This window comes from Abramis brama, assembly GCF_963993115.1.
Source record: "Abramis brama genome assembly, chromosome: 2".
In the NCBI taxonomy this organism is placed as follows: domain Eukaryota; kingdom Metazoa; phylum Chordata; class Actinopteri; order Cypriniformes; family Leuciscidae; genus Abramis; species Abramis brama.
In genome coordinates, this window is record NC_139964.1 from 6,868,301 (window position 1) to 6,890,817 (window position 22,517).

Sequence of the window (22,517 nt, forward strand, 5' to 3'; positions counted from 1 at the left end):
AGCACTGAAACTGTGCTCGTTAAAATCACAAATGATTTACAATTAGCTTCTGACCAAGGCTGTATCTCAATACTAGTTTTACTTGATCTAAGTGCTGCGTTCGATACTATAGATCACACAATACTCTTAGATCGACTACAAAATTATACTGGTGTTCAAAGACAAGAATTAAGCTGGTTTAGATCATATTTATCTGACCGCTAGGGCTTGCATAGACTAGTCGAGTAGTCGATAGATCGACTACTTCAACCACTAGTCGACGCTGTCGGAAACAATCGACTACTCGAGCGTCCATTAACCATAAATTAATTAAAAATGGCGAACGTCACCAACAGACACCACACGTCAGATGTGTGGAAGTATTTCATCAAGGATGACAAAAATATTGTAATGGGCCAAAAACGTGTGGAAAGCGCACGGCCGTGCCGCTGTCTCCTACAAGCGCTTGCGCGTCTGTTGTTGCTATGCAACCAAACTGTGCTCTCCATGATGACGACGAAGAAGTTATCATTCAGCAAAGGATTAATTTATTTCTAGCCCTTGCATTAGCTTTACTACTAGATATATTTCTGGAGATGAGAAGGAAAAACCCGCCTGGAAAAACTAGCGCACCATGTTGCTTTCATTATGAGCGCGCTCACCGCGCGTAGCCTACATTTGAAATAACGACCTTGAGCGCGGAAAAGACGCGATATGTGAACGGCCCCTAGAAGCAGACGTCTGAAATGGCAAGAAAAGGCAAGAACGGCTATTTATTTGGCTTTAGACTGTTACATGAAAATTAAAAAATTAAATTATAATGTTTTGAGAGTTTACTTATGTAATTGTTGCATTAGGCTATGAATTAATAAATGTTTATTGATAAGATCTAGCTATTTCATGTCTTTTCATTTACAGTAGCATGAATGACGAGTATTCGAGTAACTCAAGTATTGTTTTGATAAGAAATCGACTAGCAGAAATCAGTAGTCGTGCAACCACTACTGACCGCTACTATTTTGTCTATTTAAATGGAGAAAAATCGATCATAATTCCAGTAAACTATGGAGTGCCGCAGGGATCTGTGTTGGGCCCTCTGTTATTCTCAATATATATGCTGCCACTTGGAAATATTATAAGGAAACATAGAATTAGTTTCCATTATTATGCTGATGACACTCAAATCTATATTTCATCACGGCCAGATGAAAATGCTAAATTATCCAAACTGACAGAGTGTGTCAAAGATATAAAAGATTGGATGACGCGCAATTTTCTTTTATTAAATCCAGACAAGACAGAGGTACTAATCATCGGTTCAAAAAACCACCCACAAAACCTCTCATAATACAACTTTAACATAGTAGGATGTCCTGTTACTTTATCCTCTACAGTAAAAGACCTGGGTGTTATACTAGACTGCAACCTGTCTTTTGAAAATCATATTTCATATGTTACAAGAACAGCCTTTTTCCACCTTAGAAACATTGCTAAGCTACGTAATATCCTATCAGTTTCTGATGCAGAAAAGTTAGTTCATGCATTCATGACCTCGAGACTAGATTACTGTAATGCTTTTTTAGCTGGTTGTCCTGCATCCTCCATAAACAAGCTACAGTTAGTCCAAAATGCCGCCGCTAGAGTTCTTACTAGATCAAGAAAATATGATCATATAACACCAATTTTATCATCACTACATTGGTTACCTATAAAGTCCCGTATTAACTACAAGGTATTGCTACTGACTTATAAAGCCCTAAATGGCTTAGCTCCAGTCTATTTAATGGATCTTCTATCGCCCTACAATCATCATGCTCTTTAAGATCACTAAATTCGAGGCTTTTGGTCATACCTAGGATATCCAGATCAACCAAAGGAGGGAGAGCATTTTCACATTTAGCTCCAAAACTCTGGAATAGCCTTCCTGATACTGTTCGTTGCTCAGACTCGCTCTCCCAGTTTAAAACTAGATTAAAGATGCATCTCTTCAGCCAGGCATTCATATAATATTTTTAATCTTACAGTTAAATCCGACCTCTAGTTCATAAACGCCAGAGGAGATCTGGTCCCCGACTGAGCCTGGGTTCTCCCAAGGTTTTTTTTTCTCCATTAGGTCACCTGATGGAGTTTTTCGGTTCCTTGCCACTGTTGCCTTTGGCTTGCTCAGTTGGAGATATTGGGGATATTTAATTTAATTTAATTAATCAATCAACAATACTATTGATCAGCATTACCAAACGTGGACGTTTTCCACTAGAAACAAACATTGATGTATTATTTTAATTTAATACTGTGAAGCTGCTTTGATACAACCTGTGTTGTGAAAAGCGCTATATAAATAAACTTGACTTGACTTGACTTGAAGCATCCAGGTCGCACTCACTCACCATTATATATTTGGTCTAAAACGCAACCGCTTAGGGCTGGGCGATTTAAATCGCGATATTGTTATGTGCATCTCGTCAGTAAAGCCGGTTCCTTGATTATTAGTAAATCACCATCACCTGCTTTCAGATGGAGCGGCATTTAGGGCTGAGGAGATAATTAAGTGATTCATTTAGTGATGATTGAGCATTATTGAAGACACCTGATGTTAACAAGCAGAATCACTGAAGGAGAAAATCACAAATTGTAAGTTACCATTAAGGTGATGGGTGTTTGCTTTAGTTGGGCTCTAGACCATTATATGTTTACTTTAATGTTTACAGTTGTTTGTCTGCTGTTATTGATTTATAACAGTTAAATTAACAAAGTAAAATGTTATCTTATAGTGTTGGTTATGTTTTGACATAATCATACTGTGATCTGCAAAATGAAACTTATTGAGATAGTTTGATTTAACTTGTTAGCAGCAGTTTTGTGATTCTTCAGCCTACGATTATCAGTACTTTAATTCTAAATATTTAATAAACATTGTTCTGATAAAAAGATATTCGGACAAATTCATTTAAAACACATACATCAATAATCAGCCTGTGAATCTCAACAATGGTGACAATAATAAAACATATTGCAGTGGCTGCCACCAATCACAACTCATTAATGGCTCCCATCATGCATTGCGGTATGAATAAATTATGATCTGAATTGTCTATGTAATTGACTTTTCCTAATTGAATATTCTGCTCGTCACCATTGTTGAGATGCATAGGCTGAATCTTGACATCTGTGTGTGCCTAAAAGAATGATTTTCTTTTTTAAACAACTTTTAAGAAATCCTTTATATTATATCAAAAATTCTGGTCATTTATGCAGATTCACAGTTATGCTGTAACCAACAACATAAATCGAAGTCAGAAAGAAGGATCTTAATGAGTTCAGTGATCAAGTTCAAATGATGATTGTCATAATATAACCAACAGCATCAGATCACTTTTTTCTTTGTTCAACTGGCGATTATAAGCCAGATACAACAGCCAAACAAAATCTAAAGTTAATAATATATGGGTCAAGAGTCCAACTAAAGCAACCATTGATCGTCATAACGGTGGCTTACAATTTGAGATTTTCTCCTTCAGTGATTCTGCTTGTTAACATCAGGTGTCTTCAATAATGTTCAATCATCACTAAAATAATCACTTAATTATCTCATTAACTTAAACACTCTTGAGTGTGGACTCATACACTCCCAGGAGTGTTAATTTAACACAGGAGTGTTTGCTGTGTACAAAGAGCCGTAGTTAACTGACAAGCTGAGCCATATCGCATTAAATATCGCTGGCGATACGTCCGCGATATTGATGTGATTTGGCTCAGCTTGTCAGTTAACTACGGCTCTTTGTAGTAAATGCCGCTTCATCTGAAAGCAGGTGATGGTGATTTACTACTAATCAAGGAACCGGCTTTACTGACGAGATGTGCATAACAATATCGCGATTTAAATCGCCCAGCCCTACAACCGCTCTCATGTTTTACTGCAGGACAGCAAATGTGAGTACATTTTCTGTCATCTTTGCAGGACTGTGATATAAATACTGTACAAAGTAACACATTTTAGCAACAGTGTGGAAGTGAATAGCACATAACAGGCACAATACCGGAATAAACATGAATATCTATTAGTAGCCTACAATGTATCACATGACTAAACTTACGTCATCGCTTTTAAATACCTCCGGTATCACAGTCCACACTACAACCCAAAAATGGCGTTTTCAAAAAACTTTGTTTTCATTAATAAAAATGCCGTTTAAAGTGTGAACATAAGACCAAAATGGAGAGAAAAGGATGCGTTATCAAATGAAAACATATTAGTGTGGTCAAGGCCTGAAATAGTGTTGAAGTTAATGAGATAATTAATTGATTAATTAAGTGATGATTGACCATTAGTGATGAACGCCTGATGATAATAAACAGAATCACAGAACGAAGTAAACAACGGGTGCTTCTGAGGCCTAGTCCACACGTACATGAGTATTTTATAAACTGAGTTTTTCCTCCTTCATTTTAAAAATAAATCACGTCTACACAAGCACAGTAAAAAATAAATAAAAATCTATGTCCACATGAAAATGCAAAAACACACTATGAAGCGCTGTCAAGAGCATGCCAAACCAACAGGTGTCACTATAACCCTATAGCCCGTAAAGCCATGTTGGCCAATCAGAAGCCTGAAAAAAGGTTATTACCGGTTCCGGGATAACAACATGTTGTCATAAGCAGTGACCGGCGTAGTATTGCATTCTGCATTCTGCAACAGTATTGCATTCTGTTCTGCAATATAGTGGGATAACTGTGCATGTATCTGTATACATGCTATAAGCCATTGCACAGACTCGCCCCATGTACACAAAGGATAGCGGCTCATAATCTGACATCAAACAAAGGAGATAACAGCACATACTCCGACGTCACAAGCCAAAATCTCACGGACGGACGGACGGACGGACATAGTTATAGCAACCAGATGAAAAAAAAAAACTGATGTTAAAAAGTCAATGGCCAAGAGATCAACACTGTTGCCAGTAGTTTACCATAATATTTTGTTTGTGGATTTGTGGGATTTCTTTTTTTTTTATCTTAATGTGACCTTTCTGGAAAAAAGGATGAAATCAAATAAATAAATAAATACAATTATTTTGTAAATCTAGTCTTTTTTTTTTTTTTTCGTGATCTCTTCTATTTTGTAATTTATTTTCATATTTAAAGTGTATTGTTTTACATTGTTGCGTGCTCTTAAAAGTGTTATGTATAATATTTATTTTTATTATTATTAGAATAAAATATTTAACTTAATTTGAGTGTTGCTATGAGAAACACTTTTTTTTTTTACTTTACAAAACTTTACCATGTTCTAATTTATTCTAAATCCATTCATCATTAAATTGATCAAACAATGTAAAAGCTGGATGTATCCTGTGTTTTGTTTAAAATTGTTGTTTTGACTGTTTGTGCAGTGCTGCATATTTAGCAGGACGTCTGGGCAAAGTTCTGCAAGAGAAACAACAAAAGGATCTTAAAAATAAACCGAAGGATCTAAAAGAGAAGCAGGAGATACAGGATCAAGACATATTGTGTGTCCAAATTGCTGCTCTGTGCTATAATTTAGGTGAGTGCCAGAAACATCCACTTTTAGTGGAAAATATATACTAAAAATGATCTGTGGCAGTGGCTGTGCTGATACGCAGGGAAGGAGAGCAGAGGCTGCTTTTTTAATGGATGTCAATGGAGAAAAGGCTTCACTACACTGAATAATACGCTTTTGTGAGGAAACAGCTCATTTACTGAATTGACTGCCTGTACACTAATCTTCAACATGTTTTATGCTAAAAAATTATTTTGTTGGGAATGATATGTAGATTTTACAATGATAAAAAGGTTATTTTATAAGAGACGGCAAAGGGAATGTCGCGACAGGTAAGACTCATTGACGGCATTACCATCATATTTAATAGTGATATTGAGTGATATTGTATGTTGTCTAAAGAAAGTAAAAAATATATTTTGGCTTGAACCAGTAATGATAAGACTTGAATTGTGATGACTATTATAACTGCATGCATATGACTCTGATATTATGCATTTTAATGAATAAAGAGAAAATTAACAATTTAATTACAAATATTGTGTTATATTGTTTAATTAATAAAAAATAAAACATGGTGTTCTTTCTATCGCTGCCAGGTTAATCTCGCACTTTAATGATATGACTGCTGTGTGCCTAAGGATGATTATAAAAACGCTTTTTAATGAATGATGGTAAAACAAAATACATATAATTTTAATGAATTAAATATGTATTAAATTACAATTACGTTTTTAGTGTAATGTTCAATGTAGGTTGTTTTTTTTTTTTGTTTTTTTTTGGGCTGCAGTGACTAGTACTTTGCAGCTAATAGAAATATTCACGCTTGTTTCTGCAGTAAAGCACATTCCACAAACAATGCAGTCCTACTTTACCTTTACTAGCTATATAACACCAAGTATAAGAGTTACTGCACTGAACTGTGGGCACTGACATTACACAATAGGCTGAGGTGTGTCACGTGATTAAAATTTGCTGTTACGCTTTCTCCATTGGTAAGAGATGAAGGGTACGTTTACACAACAACGATATGCTTAAAATGGAGAAGTTTTTCCTTTGAGTTTTCCGTGTACAAACGACACCATTTTCAAAACAATCCCCATTCACACAGATCCACGAAAATGACTAAAAATGCTGTATTCTGCTGCCAGGCCACTAGATGGAGATGAATCACTATAGACTGAACACGTAATGCGCATGTGCATGACGTCCTCGTCTTTACAGATTCACGTTTTTGTTGTTTACACAGAGACCGTTTTCAAAAACCTGTTTTTGGGGCGGCAGTGGCTCAGTGGTTCATGTAGGTTGTCTACAAACCGGAAGGTTGGCCTGACCGAGTGTCGAGGTGTCCATGAGCAAGACACCTAACCCCAGCTGCTCCCGACGAGCTGGATGGCGCCTTGCATGGCTGACACCGCTGTCTGTGTATGAATGAGTGAGTGAATGGGTGAATGTAAGGCTATATGTAAAGCGCTTTGGTGGCCATAGGTCTGTGAAAGCGCTATATAAATGCAGTCCAAAATGTAGCATTTTCAGGCACCCAAAAGACTCTCATACATTTCATTTGTACAGAGAGTCTGGCCTCTCTCCATTGACAAGCGTTAACTTCCTTGAAGGCGGGTACTCTGTTGAAGTTTATAACTATTTGATCTGCCCAGAGTCACTCTGGATCTGCCATAACCAATAACTAACAGTTTGTCGAGACGTATGTCTACAACTCAAGCTAGCGCACCTCAACGTCATGTCTCAGCCACTCCCTCTGTTCGCTTATTGGACCAGTAAACAATTGACCTGAGAAAACCCAAGAATATACTGCAAACCCAGACAGAGTACTGAAGGAAAGTTAAAATTGAGCGGAAGTATGTAGGAGGGCAGAGCCAGGCTAACCCAAAACGCTGTTGTCGTGTAAACGAACGGCCAAAACACACAAAAAGTTCTGTCGTGTAAACAGACCCACAGACCCTCTCACCTCCCTATAATAAGACAATCTCTGGTTTAGCTCCAACCCTAATAAAACTTACCTGCCAGTAATCCAGAAGACAATGATTAGCTCGTTCAGGTGTTTTTGATTAGGGTTAGAGCTAAACTCTGCAGGTCTGTGGCCCTTCAGGACAGAGTTTGCCAATACTTTTTACATGAAATAAGATGTAATGAATGTCTAATGAAGACAATAAAAATTTACTGTTATGTTGTTTTCTTTAAGGACATGGTCCGTTCTCTTACGTGTTTAAGGACAAGTTCATCCGTAAAGTCCGGCGTGGTAAGTTCTCACTCTACTGGTCTCACTCTCATTACAATGTTTGTAGTCAGTCGAGTGTTCACTTGGGCATAATGTATTTGAAAATAAAATTAATACACAGCAAAATCCCCAGTGTTAAATGAACATCCCTCAGTGTACACATATGTCCAACTACAGGGTGTTAAAGTAACACTGAAGCAGTGTTGAAGTTAATGAGATAATTAAGTGATTAATTAAGTGGTGATTCAGCATTAGTGATGAACCCCTGCTGTTAACAAGCAGAATCACTGAAGGACAGAGAAACACAAGAACAAAAACTGACTTCAGCCACAGCCTTAAATTAAATCATCTTAAGAGAAAAGATTTCAGCAGAGGAGGATTAAATACATTTAAATCACAGTTGGTCAATTTAAGGCAGTCGGTTTCTGCAACTGAAATTAGTTAACACAAGTTTAATTTAGTGCATTTTTACAGTAACATACTGTATATTACAGTAAAGAACTGTACAATTAACAGTAAATTACTGGCAACAGTGTTTAACTGTTCGTTTCATTTTCCTGTATAGTTTGAGATTGTATACTTTTCTTGCTAAATTACTAAATATAATTTAAAGCAGTAAAAAAAAAAAAAATCATATCAGGCCTGAAATAAGAGAAGCACAGTTTGGCTGACAGAAAGACATGTTGAAACAAACTTGTTAAGCTGACTAGATAAAAAGCAGTTTTTGAAAGTTACTCCAGAAATCTATTTACTCTGTTTTTTTTTTGTGTGTTATTATTTAGATTTAGATCTAAATTTAGTTAGATCTAAAGATTTAGTTAGATTCCTTAATATCTTAATATTCACATAATAGTTTAAAAATTAGTTCTCACTTTCTTAGTTGTTAAAAAAAGTAAAATATATAATATAATAACCCCTGTTTTTTTTCCAGGTGAAAAAAAGTGTCAGGTGTTAGATGAAACATGGAAGGTAAGCACCAAAACTCTCTTGTATAACATACAATTGACCTATCAGTAAGCCCCTCGAACGCAGAAGAGCCAATGGCAGTTGAGTATTGAGTTGCATGGGGATCGAAACTCACACAGCAAAATCCCCAGTGTTAAATCAACACTGCTCAGAGCACATATGGCCCCACTCTACAGAGTTTAAAGGGGGGGGTGAAACACTCAGTTTCAGTCAATTTCATGTTAATCTTGAGTACCTATAGAGTAGTATTGCATCCTTCATATCTCCAAAAAGTCTTTAGTTTTATTATATTTATAAAAGAAAGACAGGCTGTTCCGAGTCTTTCCGGAACAAAACGAGCGGCTGGAGGATTGCCGTGTGGGCGGAGCTAAAGAATTACGGGAGACGTAACGTCGACGTGACGACGTAATTGGGATCACTTCAGGGAGCCCTATCAACTTCGAGTGTCTACAGAACGAGCCAATGAACGTTGCGGCTGGAGGATTGCCGTGTGGGCGGAGCTAAAGAATTACGGGAGACGTAACGTCGACGTGACGACGTAATTGGGATCACTTCAGGGAGCCCTATCAACTTCGAGTGTCTACAGAACGAGCCAATGAACGTTGGCGTGCGTGAATCGAGTCACGCGCCCCGCCCCGCCGCGCGGGTATAAACAGGAAGCGGGCGCACGCACACATTGTTTTTCGCTGAGGAGCCGAGATTTGTGACGGCCATGCAGCGATGGTCAGCAACGGTGGCGACGGGACGTTACGTCTCCCGTTCCCTCCTTCAGGGAACGAGGGTTACAACAGTAACCGAGACGTTCCCTTTCAGTCGCTCACGTTCGACGTAACGTCGACTTGACGACGTAATTGGGATCCCATGGAAAACGCCACGGTTGCTGCCACATCCAGCGCCCTACGCAAGACTCTCAGACCCCCAACTGCTGGGGCGGAAGGCCTGCGTAGAGGGAGTTCAACTGCTGTTCCATTATACCCCACACAGAGGAACTCTTGGATAACACTGGGAAAGCGTACCTTTCCAGGGGAAAGAACGCTGCGGAGCCACATCCTGCCCGAAGGGAGGTAACATGTGGAGAATACACATATGGACTGGCCGAAGGGGCAGTGCAACATATGGAATGTCACTGGGGTGGCTCCACCCGAAGGGGGAGACACACCGGACAGTGACGGCAGAGCGGGCTCTGCCAAGGGAAGACACGGGCTCACCGCAGGGAGCTGGTCGTGGAAGAATACACATATGGGATCGCCGCAGGGATCACCACATATGGAACCCAGCCTAGTACAAGCTACACAAGCATACAAGCACTAGACCTGGCGTTGGACGCTCCGCAACGTCCGACTGCCGAAGGGGTGCAGAGGAACTCACAGGGCTCGCCAAGTGGGGAACTCGACTGGAGTAAAAAGCGCACTTATCCGTTCCTAGGAAGGGAGTGGCGCAGCAAGCCGACACTAGAGCGGGAACTTCGGTGTTACCGGCTAGTAGAAGCGAGCACACAGGAAGAAACCGGCTCAACACGTAAGCTATAAAACCTAGCGAACGTGTTAGGTGTCGCCCAGCCCGCAGCTCTACAGATGTCTGTCAGCGAGGTGCCGTGAGCCAGCGCCCAGGAAGAAGCGACACTCCTAGTGGAGTGGGCTTTCAACCCAGGCGGGCAGGGCACGCCTTGGGCTTCGTAAGCCAAGGCGATGGCATCCACTATCCAGTGGGCCATCCTCTGCTTGGAGACAGCCTTCCCTTTCTGCTGGCCTCCGTAACAGACGAAGAGCTGATCTGAGGTCCTGAGGCTTTGCGTTCTGTCCACGTACAGACGCAGAGCGCGAACGGGACAGAGAAAAGCCAGGGCTGGGTCTGCCTCCTCCGAAGGCAGCGCTTGCAGGTTCACTACCTGGTCCCGGAAGGGAGTGGTAGGAACCTTGGGCACGTATCCGGGCCGGGGTCTCAGGATCACGTGAGAGTTATCCGGGCCGAATTCTAGGCACGATTCGTCGACCGAAAATGCATGCAGGTCCTCTACCCTCTTGATGGAGGCCAATGCAACCAGGAGAACTGTCTTAAAGGACAGGATTTTTAACTCAGCAGATTGCAGAGGCTCAAAGGGTGGTCTCTGAAGAGCCGAAAGGACCAGAGACAAATCCCAAGAGGGTATAGAGAGTGGGCGAGGAGGATTTAGTCTCCTTGCTCCCAGTATTCCTCCGGCCTCAAAACAGCCGGCCAATCAACGAACAGAGGGCGGGCTGAGAGCTGTGACGTAGACGCTGATTGTACCGTGGATGCGTAGATTTACTTCACATAATCTGCAAAAGTCGTTCACAGCCATGTTCACTCCGGTATTTCGCTCGCTGGTTTTGTTTTCGCATCATACATGTGTTTACAGTGAAAGTTCAATGCACATAACACACGTCATAACCAAACATTATATGATTGGCTTACGGTTAACCAATGATTTTAAACTTCAGACAAGCAATCTAATTAGGAGCAATAAAAATAATAGTTATTATTATTATTTGGGATGTTAATTTCAGTTAATTTTCCTTACAGATAAATCTATTCTAATTAGAGTAGGTAAATGTTATTTCTAAGAGTTATAGTGTTGTACTGTTTCAGTAGCATACATATTTCTGTTTGTGTGTGTGTTTCATATTTTGTATAGCACGAGGTGGTGTCGGTTTCTTTGTTTATGGACATAGTAGAGGAAAAAGGACTGAGAAGTGATCTGAAGGAGAGAGATCTCACCTTTATTCAAGAGTTAATTAAGGGGGTCGATACTGCAACTCCAGAGGTAAAGAATCCTGTACACTGCCATTTTAGTGAGTGTCCAACAAGTTAAATTGTACTGAAGTTATTTGTATTCTTCCAGTGGACAGCGACGGGGAGGCCTAAGGAGAAAGCTTTCCTGTATGAGATTGTGGTAAATAAATGGAACGAAATTGATGTGCGCAAATGGGACTATTTTGCAAGGTAAACTTTTTTTTTTTTTAAATGTTGATTATTTATACATAATTATCACATTGTGAAGAACTTAAATGTCCATCAGCATAAATACCAGTAGTTAAAATGTCATTATTGATATCACATTAAACTTTTAATTCATATATTTTCATATAGACCTACACGATGCTGAGTAATTGAGAATTGTTTAGAAGAGAGATCGCACTATCACACTCAAGTGATTTAAAAAAATCTGAACAAAATAACATGTAATTGGGCCTACTAGAAGTTCTGACAAATGTTGTTTGATTCACTTTATTTATTTATGTTTTTAAAAACAATAAGACCAAAAGTATGTGAAGTACGTGAAACCAAATATTTAAAGATATGTTAATCTAAATATTAATTAAAATTTGACATTCCATTTTAAGGCTGTGTCCTTTAAGGAAAAAAATATATTTATGATCAATATATTATATTGTGTAAATATACTGAATAATATATTGTCCTAATATATCAACTGATGCAAATGTACCACTAATGCATACACAGAGGGATAGTGGATTGTGCCATGTGTAAGCATGAGGTATACATTCCATTTTTAAACATAAGCAAAATGTTTTTCTACCTTACAATGAAGTTGTAAGTCTCTCTGTGATGTATATAAGCTCAATCTTACTGTACCACCCTAGAGAAACATAGAGTTATGTCAAGGTGAGAGGAAGTGGAAACCGGGAGATGATGGGGTGAGGAAGGAGAAACACAGAGAAACGCATAGACCTGGCATGAATACAACATCTTCTCAAAGTTTCTCTCCTGATATTTAAGAATAAAGATTTTTCTTAGCAAGATAACTGGTTCCCGGTCCCGTGAATCAAATAATAACGGGGAAAAGGCTTAATTACAAGTCTACATATCCATCAGCAATAGAGTGTGCATTTAATTATTTCCTCTACTGTCTCTGAATTATTCAGAGACAGTCTCTGAAACAATTATACATTATTGTTTCAGAGACTGTCATTACCTCGGCATCCCAAACAGCTTTGACCATCAGCGTCTGCTGAAATCTGCTCGAGTGTGTAAAGTGAAAAAGAGAAATCACATCTGCTTCAGGGACAAGGTACATGATACACTTACCACTGCTTATTTGATGGCTGATCAACTTTCTGCCTGTTGGACAACACTGTGAGTGTCTCATACTGTATATAACAGCAGAACGTTGAATTTAGTCTTTCTGTGCAGTATCCTGAAACATTGTCTGTACATGATCAATTACTGCTCAATCCAAATGCAATTATCTTTGTACCGTTTAAAAGTTTCCACTTCAGACAAATTTGAGATTATTTCTGAATGACTATTGAAAACCTGTACATTTCAATATTAATATTTGGCTGTTTGTGTTATTCTTTGTCTCTCATAGGTGGCAGATAATGTTTATGACATGTTTCACACCCGATACACCCTGTATCTCCAGGCCTACCAGCACAAGATCGTCAACATCATTGAAGACAAGTTATTATTGTTTTTACTCTATCTTTGTTTTTTATAGTTTACTATTGCTTGAGTTATGTACTGTTTCATACTTCTTTTTTTTTATTTGTTCATTAGAATCGTAAAAGCCTTCTGTGAAGCTAAAGACATTCTTGGGATCACACAGAGTTCAGAATCCCTTTCTCAAGATGAAATGACAAAGTTCATTAAACTGACAGGTAAGCTGAAAACACGGGTAGGATTCTAAAGATCCAAATGGGGGAAAACAGAAGTTGTAAGTTTAAGTTCAAGGCCTCTTATTCTTACTCATACATTCATTCACTCATTCACTTCTTTATTTGAAGGGGAACAGTGTACATTAATCAACATTAAAACAATGTAAATGTACCCGAGTTAGCTCAAAAGTGCTAATTTTCATCGGTAGTCCCCCAGCCAGATGTAAAAAAGGCAACCTTTAAAAATAATCACAGGTATAAAATCACAAAATAAAATTACATACAACACATTGTGGTTAATAAATACAATTCATGTAAAATAATTATATAATGTTTAAATGCATACAGAAAGCATTAGTGCCCACAAGTTTGGCTCTCTACAAGCCATTTTTTTGCATTCTTTTTGAATGAAAAGAATGGCAAAGACTCTCTGATAGTTGCCGGCACTGTGTTCCATTGCTGAGCTGCTCTTACGGAGAAGACAGCCTGACCAAAAGCTGTTTCTCTCCGGGGGATGATGCAGTCTTCCCTCACTGCCCCTCTGGTTACCCTAACCTCACTGGATCAAAAATGTATAAAGTCACATAGTGGAGGAGGTGCTAAACCATGTCTGATTTTATAAATTAAACAGATGTTTTTGAATTTAATGAGATTGTCCCAGGTAAATAACTGATATTTCCTCAGAATACTACAGTGGTGGTAGTGGTATGGTTTTTTATCCAGTATTTTTAATGCTTGTTTATATAATGTTTCTAATGGTTTTATTGTTGTAGAATGAGTATTAGACCAGCTTATTAAACAATATGTTATGTGGGATAAAATCATGGAAAAGAAATATAATTTAGCAGCTTCTGTTGAAAGGAAGTCTCTAATGAATCTGAAGTTTGCTAGACTGAACTTAATCCTATTACTAACTTTTTTGATATGAGTTTTGAAGTTGAGGTTTGAATCTATATATAAACCTAAATATTTATATTCTGTGACGACCTGTAATCTTTTTCCAGATATTAAAATTTCGGGTTTTATATTTATATTGTTTTTTTTTTAAAGAACATGGTAACCGTTTTAGATATGTTCAATTGCAGACAGGATTGCTCAAACCAGATTGAGATCAATGACATGGCCTCTGTTAGTTTTGAGGCAACTTCCTCTGTGGATTTTCCATAGGCCCAGATAACTGTCGTCTGCATACATCAAAGTGTCACAGTTCTTACACAAAGATAGTAAATCGATAATGTATAAACTGAAAAGAATTGGACCTATAATTGAACCCTGTGGAACACCAGTTGATAATAGTAAGGGGGTAGAATTATATTGGTCAATTCTTACACTTTGTGAATGAGATAAAAATGTATGATGAGTTAATAAGGCTAATACATTTTGAGGAAAAAATAAATGCATGAAGTTTGTGCAGTAAAACTGAATGGTTAACTGTATCAAATGCTTTGCAAAGATCTAAAATAATTGCTCCCACTATCCCTCCTTTGTCCATATTTTATTTAACCTTTTCCAGAAAATAACATGTTGCTGTTTCTGTAGAATGATAAGCCCTAAATCCAAACTGCACTGAGGTTCCAAACTGCATACATGGTTTATTCTTATGATTTAAACATGTTTTCATTAGACCAGAAAGGTTTCAATTTTAAAGATGCAGAGCAACGTTCAGTCGAAATTGTTCTCATTCCATCAGATCACATCTTTGAGGAGATCTTGTACTCGACTAAAGACAAGCTGAAAGGTGCCCGAAAAGAGCTTGAGGATGTTGTGAGTAGACGCCTGCAAAAGTGTGTGGGAGAGACCAGAATAACAGAAGATGAAGCTGAAGCTGAAGGGGAAGCTGAAGCTGAAGGGGAAGCTGAAGGGGAAGCTGAAGCTGAAGCTGAAGGGGAAGCTGAAGCTGAAGCTGAAGGGGAAGCTGAAGGGGAAGCGGAAGCTGAAGGGGAAGCTGAAGTGGAAGCTGAAGGGGAAGCTGAAGGGGAAGCTGAAGCTGAAGCTGAAGGGGAAGCTGAAGGGGAAGTGGAAGCTGAAGGGGAAGCTGAAGCTGAAGGGGAAAATAACGTCTTTACTGTGAGTAAAATTCTAGTGTTCATATTGTGAAACATACCATTATTTTAGAAATACATTTTAACTTTCCTTTCTAAATTTTAGGCTTAAAATTGTAATTTCCATATTTGCAAATTCAATTTATTCCATTTTCACTCCATTAAACTGACTTAAAAGGCTGTTCCAATTAGCTAATAATACTGTTCCGGTATGCTGGTATAAACCAATAAATCATACCTACCTTTTGATGCCATTTCATCGTTTCATAACCTTTACAATCAATGGAAATGTGCAGTTAAAAAAACAATGAGAAAAAGTTTTGTTCACTGAAGGACATGCACAGATAATGATATACACTCTCACATATATAATTTGTTCTTATTTGTTTGACTTTAATGCTCAATTCTCCAGCGTAACTGGAACGATGCAGTGGATGAATGGAACAAACGTCACCCGACTGTGTTCTTGGATAAGAAGGATTTCCGCACTGAAGTATGTTGTGTTCAGAATTTCCACAATTTCCACTCTTTTGATTTTTCTTCAAAACTTTTTAGTGACTAACATTGTAATCTCCTATCACACAGGTGATTACACTGGATTATAATAAGAATGGTAAAAACCCTGCAAGGACCATCCATGGGCCCAACGACGGAATCCAACGGCCTGGCGAAGGTTTAATGCGTGTATGTCTTTTCAGCGCTCCAGTGAAGTTCTCTTAATTTATTAGCAAGTATTTTACCCTATGCAGCCGCTCACTACAGACCCATAGGTGTAATTTTTTATAATATTTGCAGCGTACAACATGCTAAGTCAGGAGATAGTCAGAAATCAGAAGGTCTTCCTAAGATGTGCCCCATGGTCCATTCAAAGTGCCTTCAGTTTGATCTATCCTGGACAGAGATTTGCGGAAACACCAGACTACACTTTTAATCTACTAAAATTAATGATTTCTGAAACTTCAGAATAAATCAAAATGTAACATTTATTTGTCAGGTAAAAATGTATTATGCCAATTACAGAAGTAAATTATTAAAAGCCAATTCAGAAAAATACATGACATCATTTACTCAAAGATGACTCTAAAAGTAAGTAATGTTTTCCTGACAAAGACACACAGTAATGTATGGAGCTTATAATATGACAAAATGATTTGAATTTGAGTTGTGTAAATTTGAATTATTTAATCTAACAAAACAGAATTTTAGGTGGTAGTTTAAATAGTTCTGAATTTGAAATTTAACAAATTGAAATGTTTTTATGGCTGAATTTTATAGACATGTATTTTCAAACAGCTAGTTTTTTTGTTCTGATTTCTTATACTGCAAATATTCAGTTTAAAAAAGGCAGATTCAAGTTTTCAAGATGAAGAAATTCGGAACTTCAAATTCAGTTTTCTAAAATTCAATCTCAAAAATTCAAACTCAAAAATTCAGATCTTACAGAAAGTAGGTCACAGGTCATCCACAGGGAAGAGTAAAGGATCTCAGATAAGTCGAACAGAGCATTTTGGCTGCACTGCAGTAGTTTTCTGACGCAAACGCGGTGGTGGTTCAAGAGAATCTGTGTATCTTTCGTTCAGTCGTTTTTTTATTTAATATTAAGAGTAGAACAATGAGAAAACAGCTTGAGTATTAGATTTCTAATATTCTAGCAATAATAGTCTTCCATTGCGACATGAAAGTTTTTATTGTCACCATTGTTGAGATTCATGTGCTGATTGTTGATGTCTGTTTGTGTCTAAGACAAGCAGGAGCTCAAAATGTTTTAAAGCACAACATTATTTCAATATTCTTCAGAATAACTGATTACAGATACATTGCTGTATTTCGCATTAAAGATTTACAGATATGATTAATATGAAATACCCATAAATACAAAGCTTTTATACACTGGTTAAGATCAGAGAATCAGGTATGTCCAGGATGACTATGTAATCATTACAACAGTCTTAAACACCTTATCATCTTTCTCTTGACTTTTTCTTGCCATAACAAATGTGTTTTATAAACTCAGTTAAAGCAGTCAGAGAAAAAAAACTGATATAATAAAGTCAGTGGTTCAAGAGCCCAAATAAAACAAATACTGATCTCCATCATGGTGATAATAACTTTATTATTTTCAATAAAACATCAACAACTAAATATCTGTTAATTCTCAACAATAACTTTTGTACAAAAGAAATAATGTTAAATTGGTTTGTAAACTGGTTTCACACTCAGTGTTGCTGGAAGTCAGTTGTAGTTATTTCTTTTTTCTGTTCTTGTTTCTCTGTCCTTCAGTGATTCTGCTTATCAGGTGTTCATCAGTGTCTCAATTCACTCACTTCTTTTCATTCACTCTGTCAAGTGGACTATATTAGTGAACTAATGTAGGGAATAGTGAATGAGGGTATAGGGTGTGAATGGGAAAACAGCCTCTGAGTGTCGATTTTGAGCACTGTTAATTTACAGTATATTCCTGTAGGCTATTTTTGTTTTCTACGGTATATTACTGTTTTAATGGAAAATGGTATGATATTGTCCAGAATTTGGCCTTTTTTTACAGCAAGAGTTAACAGTGCAAACAAACGTTGGGTTTAGACGTCAACCTGACTTTCATTTTCAACCAAAATATGACGTCTGACTGACGTTGGATTAGTTGGAGTCCAGCGTCTTCCTGACGTCATATTAACGTACTGTGCCTGCTGGGTGGTATCTGCTGCCCAGGGTGCATTATATGGCTTTATTGCAGGGTGTGTTTTGTCTTAGCAGGAAAATCAGTCCTTACAGCCTTACAACCCCATCAACCATGTCTATTTCTACAAGAAGAAGAAACCCACTAATGGTATAATGATTAAGAAATATGAGGTACTCATACCAACTGGCATTTCAAAATATTACAGAATTACATATAATCTTCATTAACATATCATTAGATTAGGTGTTAGAACTGCAAATTAATTGGCAACCCACCGTGTTTATCTGGAGAGATGGTGTTTTTTTTAAATAAGTTTTAAAATGGCTACTTGTTACTTATTCTTACTTATTACGTAATTAAGCCATTGCTTAAGCACTTCATTATCATCTTGCATTTACAGTCACTTTTTTTTCATAGGGTAAAAGTGGTATTATTAAGTGGTATTTAGGTGGTCATAAAACAGCACCACTTGTTACTTTAAAGATCTTTTTTTTTTTCTTTTTTACATTTTATCACCATTCTATGTATGTACATATTTTATTCTTACATTATATCAATCTTACATATAGAGTCATTCACAGAAAGACTAACATGGTCAATCTAAGCAAGTCAAAGCAAGTTCCCCAGATCTATAATTACTGATAAACACATTTCTCTTGTATCGACAGGTATCCAGTCTTCTGCCGGAGAAGTTCACTGAACGTGTTGGTAGGGTTTACTACACAAAGAACTCTGATGAGGAGGAGAAGGACGCTAAGGAGTGCTTCAAATGGTGGCGCGAGGTGTGTGTTTATAGTTTATTCATCATTCATGCACAATTTCCACACACAGACAAGTCACCCAAAACTCTGCATAATAACCATGTAAATAGTCAAGATTTTTTAATAATGCACAACAAAATCACCGTTGTTAAATGAACACTCCATGTATATATGAGTCTCAGCCACATGTGTTTAAAACTAACATTGAATCAGTGTAGGATCTACTCTTCATAGTGTTAAATGTGTTGATTGTTCACGCAGTTAATTAAATTAATTAGGTTCAATTTACAACTGATGCTTGGTGATCCTTTAGTGGTGACACCTGTTGTTAATAAGATATTTAGACAACTTTTATGATTTCTTTGGGTGTGTGTGTGCAGAGATTTGATAACCTTCCCTGATTCAACAAGGAAAAAAAGTTTATCTGAACCTCTCTCTTTTCTCTCTCATTCAAGTGTGTGATTCAGGTCTACGATAAAGAAGAGTTTAAAGGCAACAACTACTGTATCACAGGGAACTGTCCATCTTTAGTCCTCTGCGGTATAAAAGTGGTTCGCTCCTGTAAGGTGATCAGAGGCGTCTGGAAGCTCTATGAGGGTCATGACTACAACAAGCCCTATTACCTACTGAAGGAGGGGGAGTATCGCAATCCTGCAGCGTGGGGCTCCACCAACATGGTTCCTGCTCAGTCTCTGAAACGTGTGACATTATTTAAGATCCAGCTCTATGAACAGGAGGATTTTGAAGACCCAATGCATGTCACCACAGTTGACTGTTCTTCTGTAGAGGACCAGTTTGCTATGAATGCGGTTCGCTCCTGTAGGGTGATCGGAGGTGTCTGGAAGCTCTATGAGGGTCGTGACTACAATGAGCCCCATTACCTACTGAAGGAGGGGGAGTATCCCAATCCTGCAGCGTGGGGCGCCAACAACCCTGCTCAGTCTCTGAATCGTGTGACATCATTTGAGATCCAGCTCTATGAAAAGGAGAATTTTAAAGACCCAATGCATGACACCACAGTTGACTGTTCTTCTGTAAAGAACCAGTTTGCTATGAATGCGGTTCGCTCCTGTAAGGTGATCGGAGGTGTCTGGAAGCTCTATGAGGGTCGTGACTACAACAAGCCCCATTACCTAATGAAGGAGGGGGAGTATCCCAATCCTGCAGCGTGGGACGCCAACAACCCTGCGCAGTCTCTGAAACGTGTGACATCATTTAAGATCCAGCTCTATGGAGAGGAGGGTTGTCAAGGCTCAATGCATGAGACCACGGTTGACTGTACTTCTGTTGAGGTCCAGTTTGGTATAAAAGTGGTTCGCTCCTGTAGGGTGATCGGAGGTGTCTGGAAGCTCTATGAGGGTCGTGACTACAACAAGCCCCATTGCCTAATGAAGGAGGGGGAGTATCCCAATCCTGCAGCGTGGGGCTCCACCAACCCTGCTCAGTCTCTGAATCGTGTGACAGAGTAAAGTCTGACCCTTATTAATCTTTAAAGTAGGGCTGTCAATTTCAAGCATTAACTTAATATAATTATCATTTTAACAACACAACCAATTATTTACTTTGTGGCAGTTAGAAGTGTTTTTTTTTTTTTTTTCAATTTTCCTAATTTAGATGAAAAAAGTGTGTCAGGATAAAATCTTAAGTTATACAGGGTTGGAATGACATGAGGGCGAATAAATTGTTAATTACTTGGCATATCATGCAATCCAGTTGGTTAAAATGGACTAACAACCCTACTCTTAACTGCTGAAGCCATGGCACATGTGTCTATGTCAGCTTATTTTGTGAATAGACCTTATTACACAGATGCTGATGACAAAAAAAAAGCAATGAAAAGAAAAATATGAAAATATTTTATTAGTTTCTTTACATATACAGTAGAATATTTGGGTATAATGGCTGATTTATATTATTGTCCGAGTAGCTATATTTACTGGTTGTTGTTATTTCACACAGTGTGGTGTTGTAGCATATAGGCACTAGTTAGGGGTTAACAGTAGGTGATTTTTAAGAGCTATGTAATGACAAGTTTGTTTGATGATTGATTAATCAGTCCATATTATATGATTTATTTGGTATGTGGGCAGAGATTTAATTTTCTTATGAGTAATTTTGGGTGTTACACAGTTCTAGAGATTAGTTAATCTGGATTGTATCTTTCTAATTTCTGTTAATCTTTTAACAGATGTTGGAGTTCATATCTGTGATTTTGGGGAAAGCATTAAACTGATATGAAAAAAAAAATGTTTCGCTTTTTCAAAGTGACTCATCTTATCAAATAAATGTGATTGTTTCTGTTATTTTTGTAGATGAAGATAAACCAAAAGAATATAAATCTTATTAGTTGGCTTAATTTGTTCATCATATATTTCCTTCAGTTATTTTCATGCTTAATTAAACCTGCTAAAATGCATTGTATGAGATTCTGGTACTTTCACTGTTTATTCTATTGCTCTATCATATTTAATCTTTAATTTAATAGCACAGCACATATTTAGAGCAGCTCCAGCAGGGCTCAGTGCTGAGGATCGGGTCAGTGGCACACAGTAAGGCCACATTTACACATAGCCGGGTATTTAAAGAAATGACTATTTCCCCCCTCCGTTTTCAATAATAACATTGTGCACACAACATCGTTTTCAAAAAAAGTTGTCATTTACATCAACCCGCATAAATACGCCATTGAGCGCCATCATAACTATGCCAAACCTATGGACGGCAGTGTAGGGAGAATGATAAAGCCATGCAAGCCAATCAGAGTCCTCAGAATCGACAACAACGAATAACACGAGCGACACATACATTTTCTGGTGCATAATGTTATATATATTTACTACTAATCAAGGAACCGGCTTTACTGACGAGATGCGCATAACAATATCATGTGATATATCGCCCAGCCCTATGGATGTTGCATATAGGCTCTAGTTAGGGGTTAACAGTAGGTGATGTTTAAGAGTTATGCTATGACACATTTGTTTGATGATTGATTAATCAGTCCATATTATATGATTTATTTGGTGTGTGGGCAGAGATTTGATGATTGATTAATCAGTCCATATTATATGATTTATTTGGTGTGTGGGCAGAGATTTGATGATTGATTAATCAGTCCATATTATATGATTTACTTGGTGTGTGGGCAGAGATTTTCTTATGAGTAATTTTGGGTGTTACACAGTTCTAGAGAATATTTAATCTGGATTGTATCTTTCTACTTTCTATTAATCTTTTAACCTTTTAAAAGATGTTGGAGTTCATATCTGTGATTTTGGGGAAAGCATTAAACTGATATGAATTTTTTTTTTTTGCTTTTTCAACGTGACTCGTGACGTGAATAAATGTGATTGTTTCTGTTATTTGTGTAGATGAAGATAAATTATATATTTCCTTCAGTTATTGTCATGCTTAATTAAGCCTGCTAAAATGCATTATATGAGATTCTGTTACTTTCACTGTTCATTCTATTGCTCTATCATATTTCATCTTTAATTTAATTTAATAGCACAGCACATATTTAGAGCAGCTCCAGCAGGGCTCAGTGCTGAGGATTGGGTCAGTGGCACACAGTAAGGCCACATTTACACATAGCCGGGTATTTAGAGAAACAAATAGACAAACAAAGACAAACAAATGAACAGACACTGTTAATCATAATGGTGACTTAAAATGTGTGCTTTTCTCTTTCA

General features: G+C 37.7%; 1 protein-coding gene across 1 annotated transcript in view; it reads left to right on the forward strand.

Moving 5' to 3' along the window:
* The window catches only part of LOC311077564 (uncharacterized protein), a 90,507-nt gene extending 68,289 nt beyond the window's left edge, over positions 1 to 22,218 (forward strand). Inside the window, exons 18-31 of the mRNA XM_084106090.1 lie at positions 5,376 to 5,527; positions 7,707 to 7,763; positions 8,674 to 8,711; positions 11,362 to 11,490; positions 11,569 to 11,669; positions 12,651 to 12,759; positions 13,060 to 13,151; positions 13,248 to 13,348; positions 15,036 to 15,412; positions 15,800 to 15,880; positions 15,973 to 16,071; positions 18,136 to 18,234; positions 18,733 to 18,846; positions 19,281 to 22,218. Of these exons, the coding sequence (XP_083962216.1) occupies positions 5,376 to 5,527; positions 7,707 to 7,763; positions 8,674 to 8,711; positions 11,362 to 11,490; positions 11,569 to 11,669; positions 12,651 to 12,759; positions 13,060 to 13,151; positions 13,248 to 13,348; positions 15,036 to 15,412; positions 15,800 to 15,880; positions 15,973 to 16,071; positions 18,136 to 18,234; positions 18,733 to 18,846; positions 19,281 to 20,294 (2,563 nt within the window). The 3' untranslated portion in view covers positions 20,295 to 22,218. The remainder of the gene's footprint in view (positions 1 to 5,375; positions 5,528 to 7,706; positions 7,764 to 8,673; positions 8,712 to 11,361; positions 11,491 to 11,568; positions 11,670 to 12,650; positions 12,760 to 13,059; positions 13,152 to 13,247; positions 13,349 to 15,035; positions 15,413 to 15,799; positions 15,881 to 15,972; positions 16,072 to 18,135; positions 18,235 to 18,732; positions 18,847 to 19,280) is intronic.
* Positions 22,219 to 22,517: the final 299 nt, after the last annotated feature.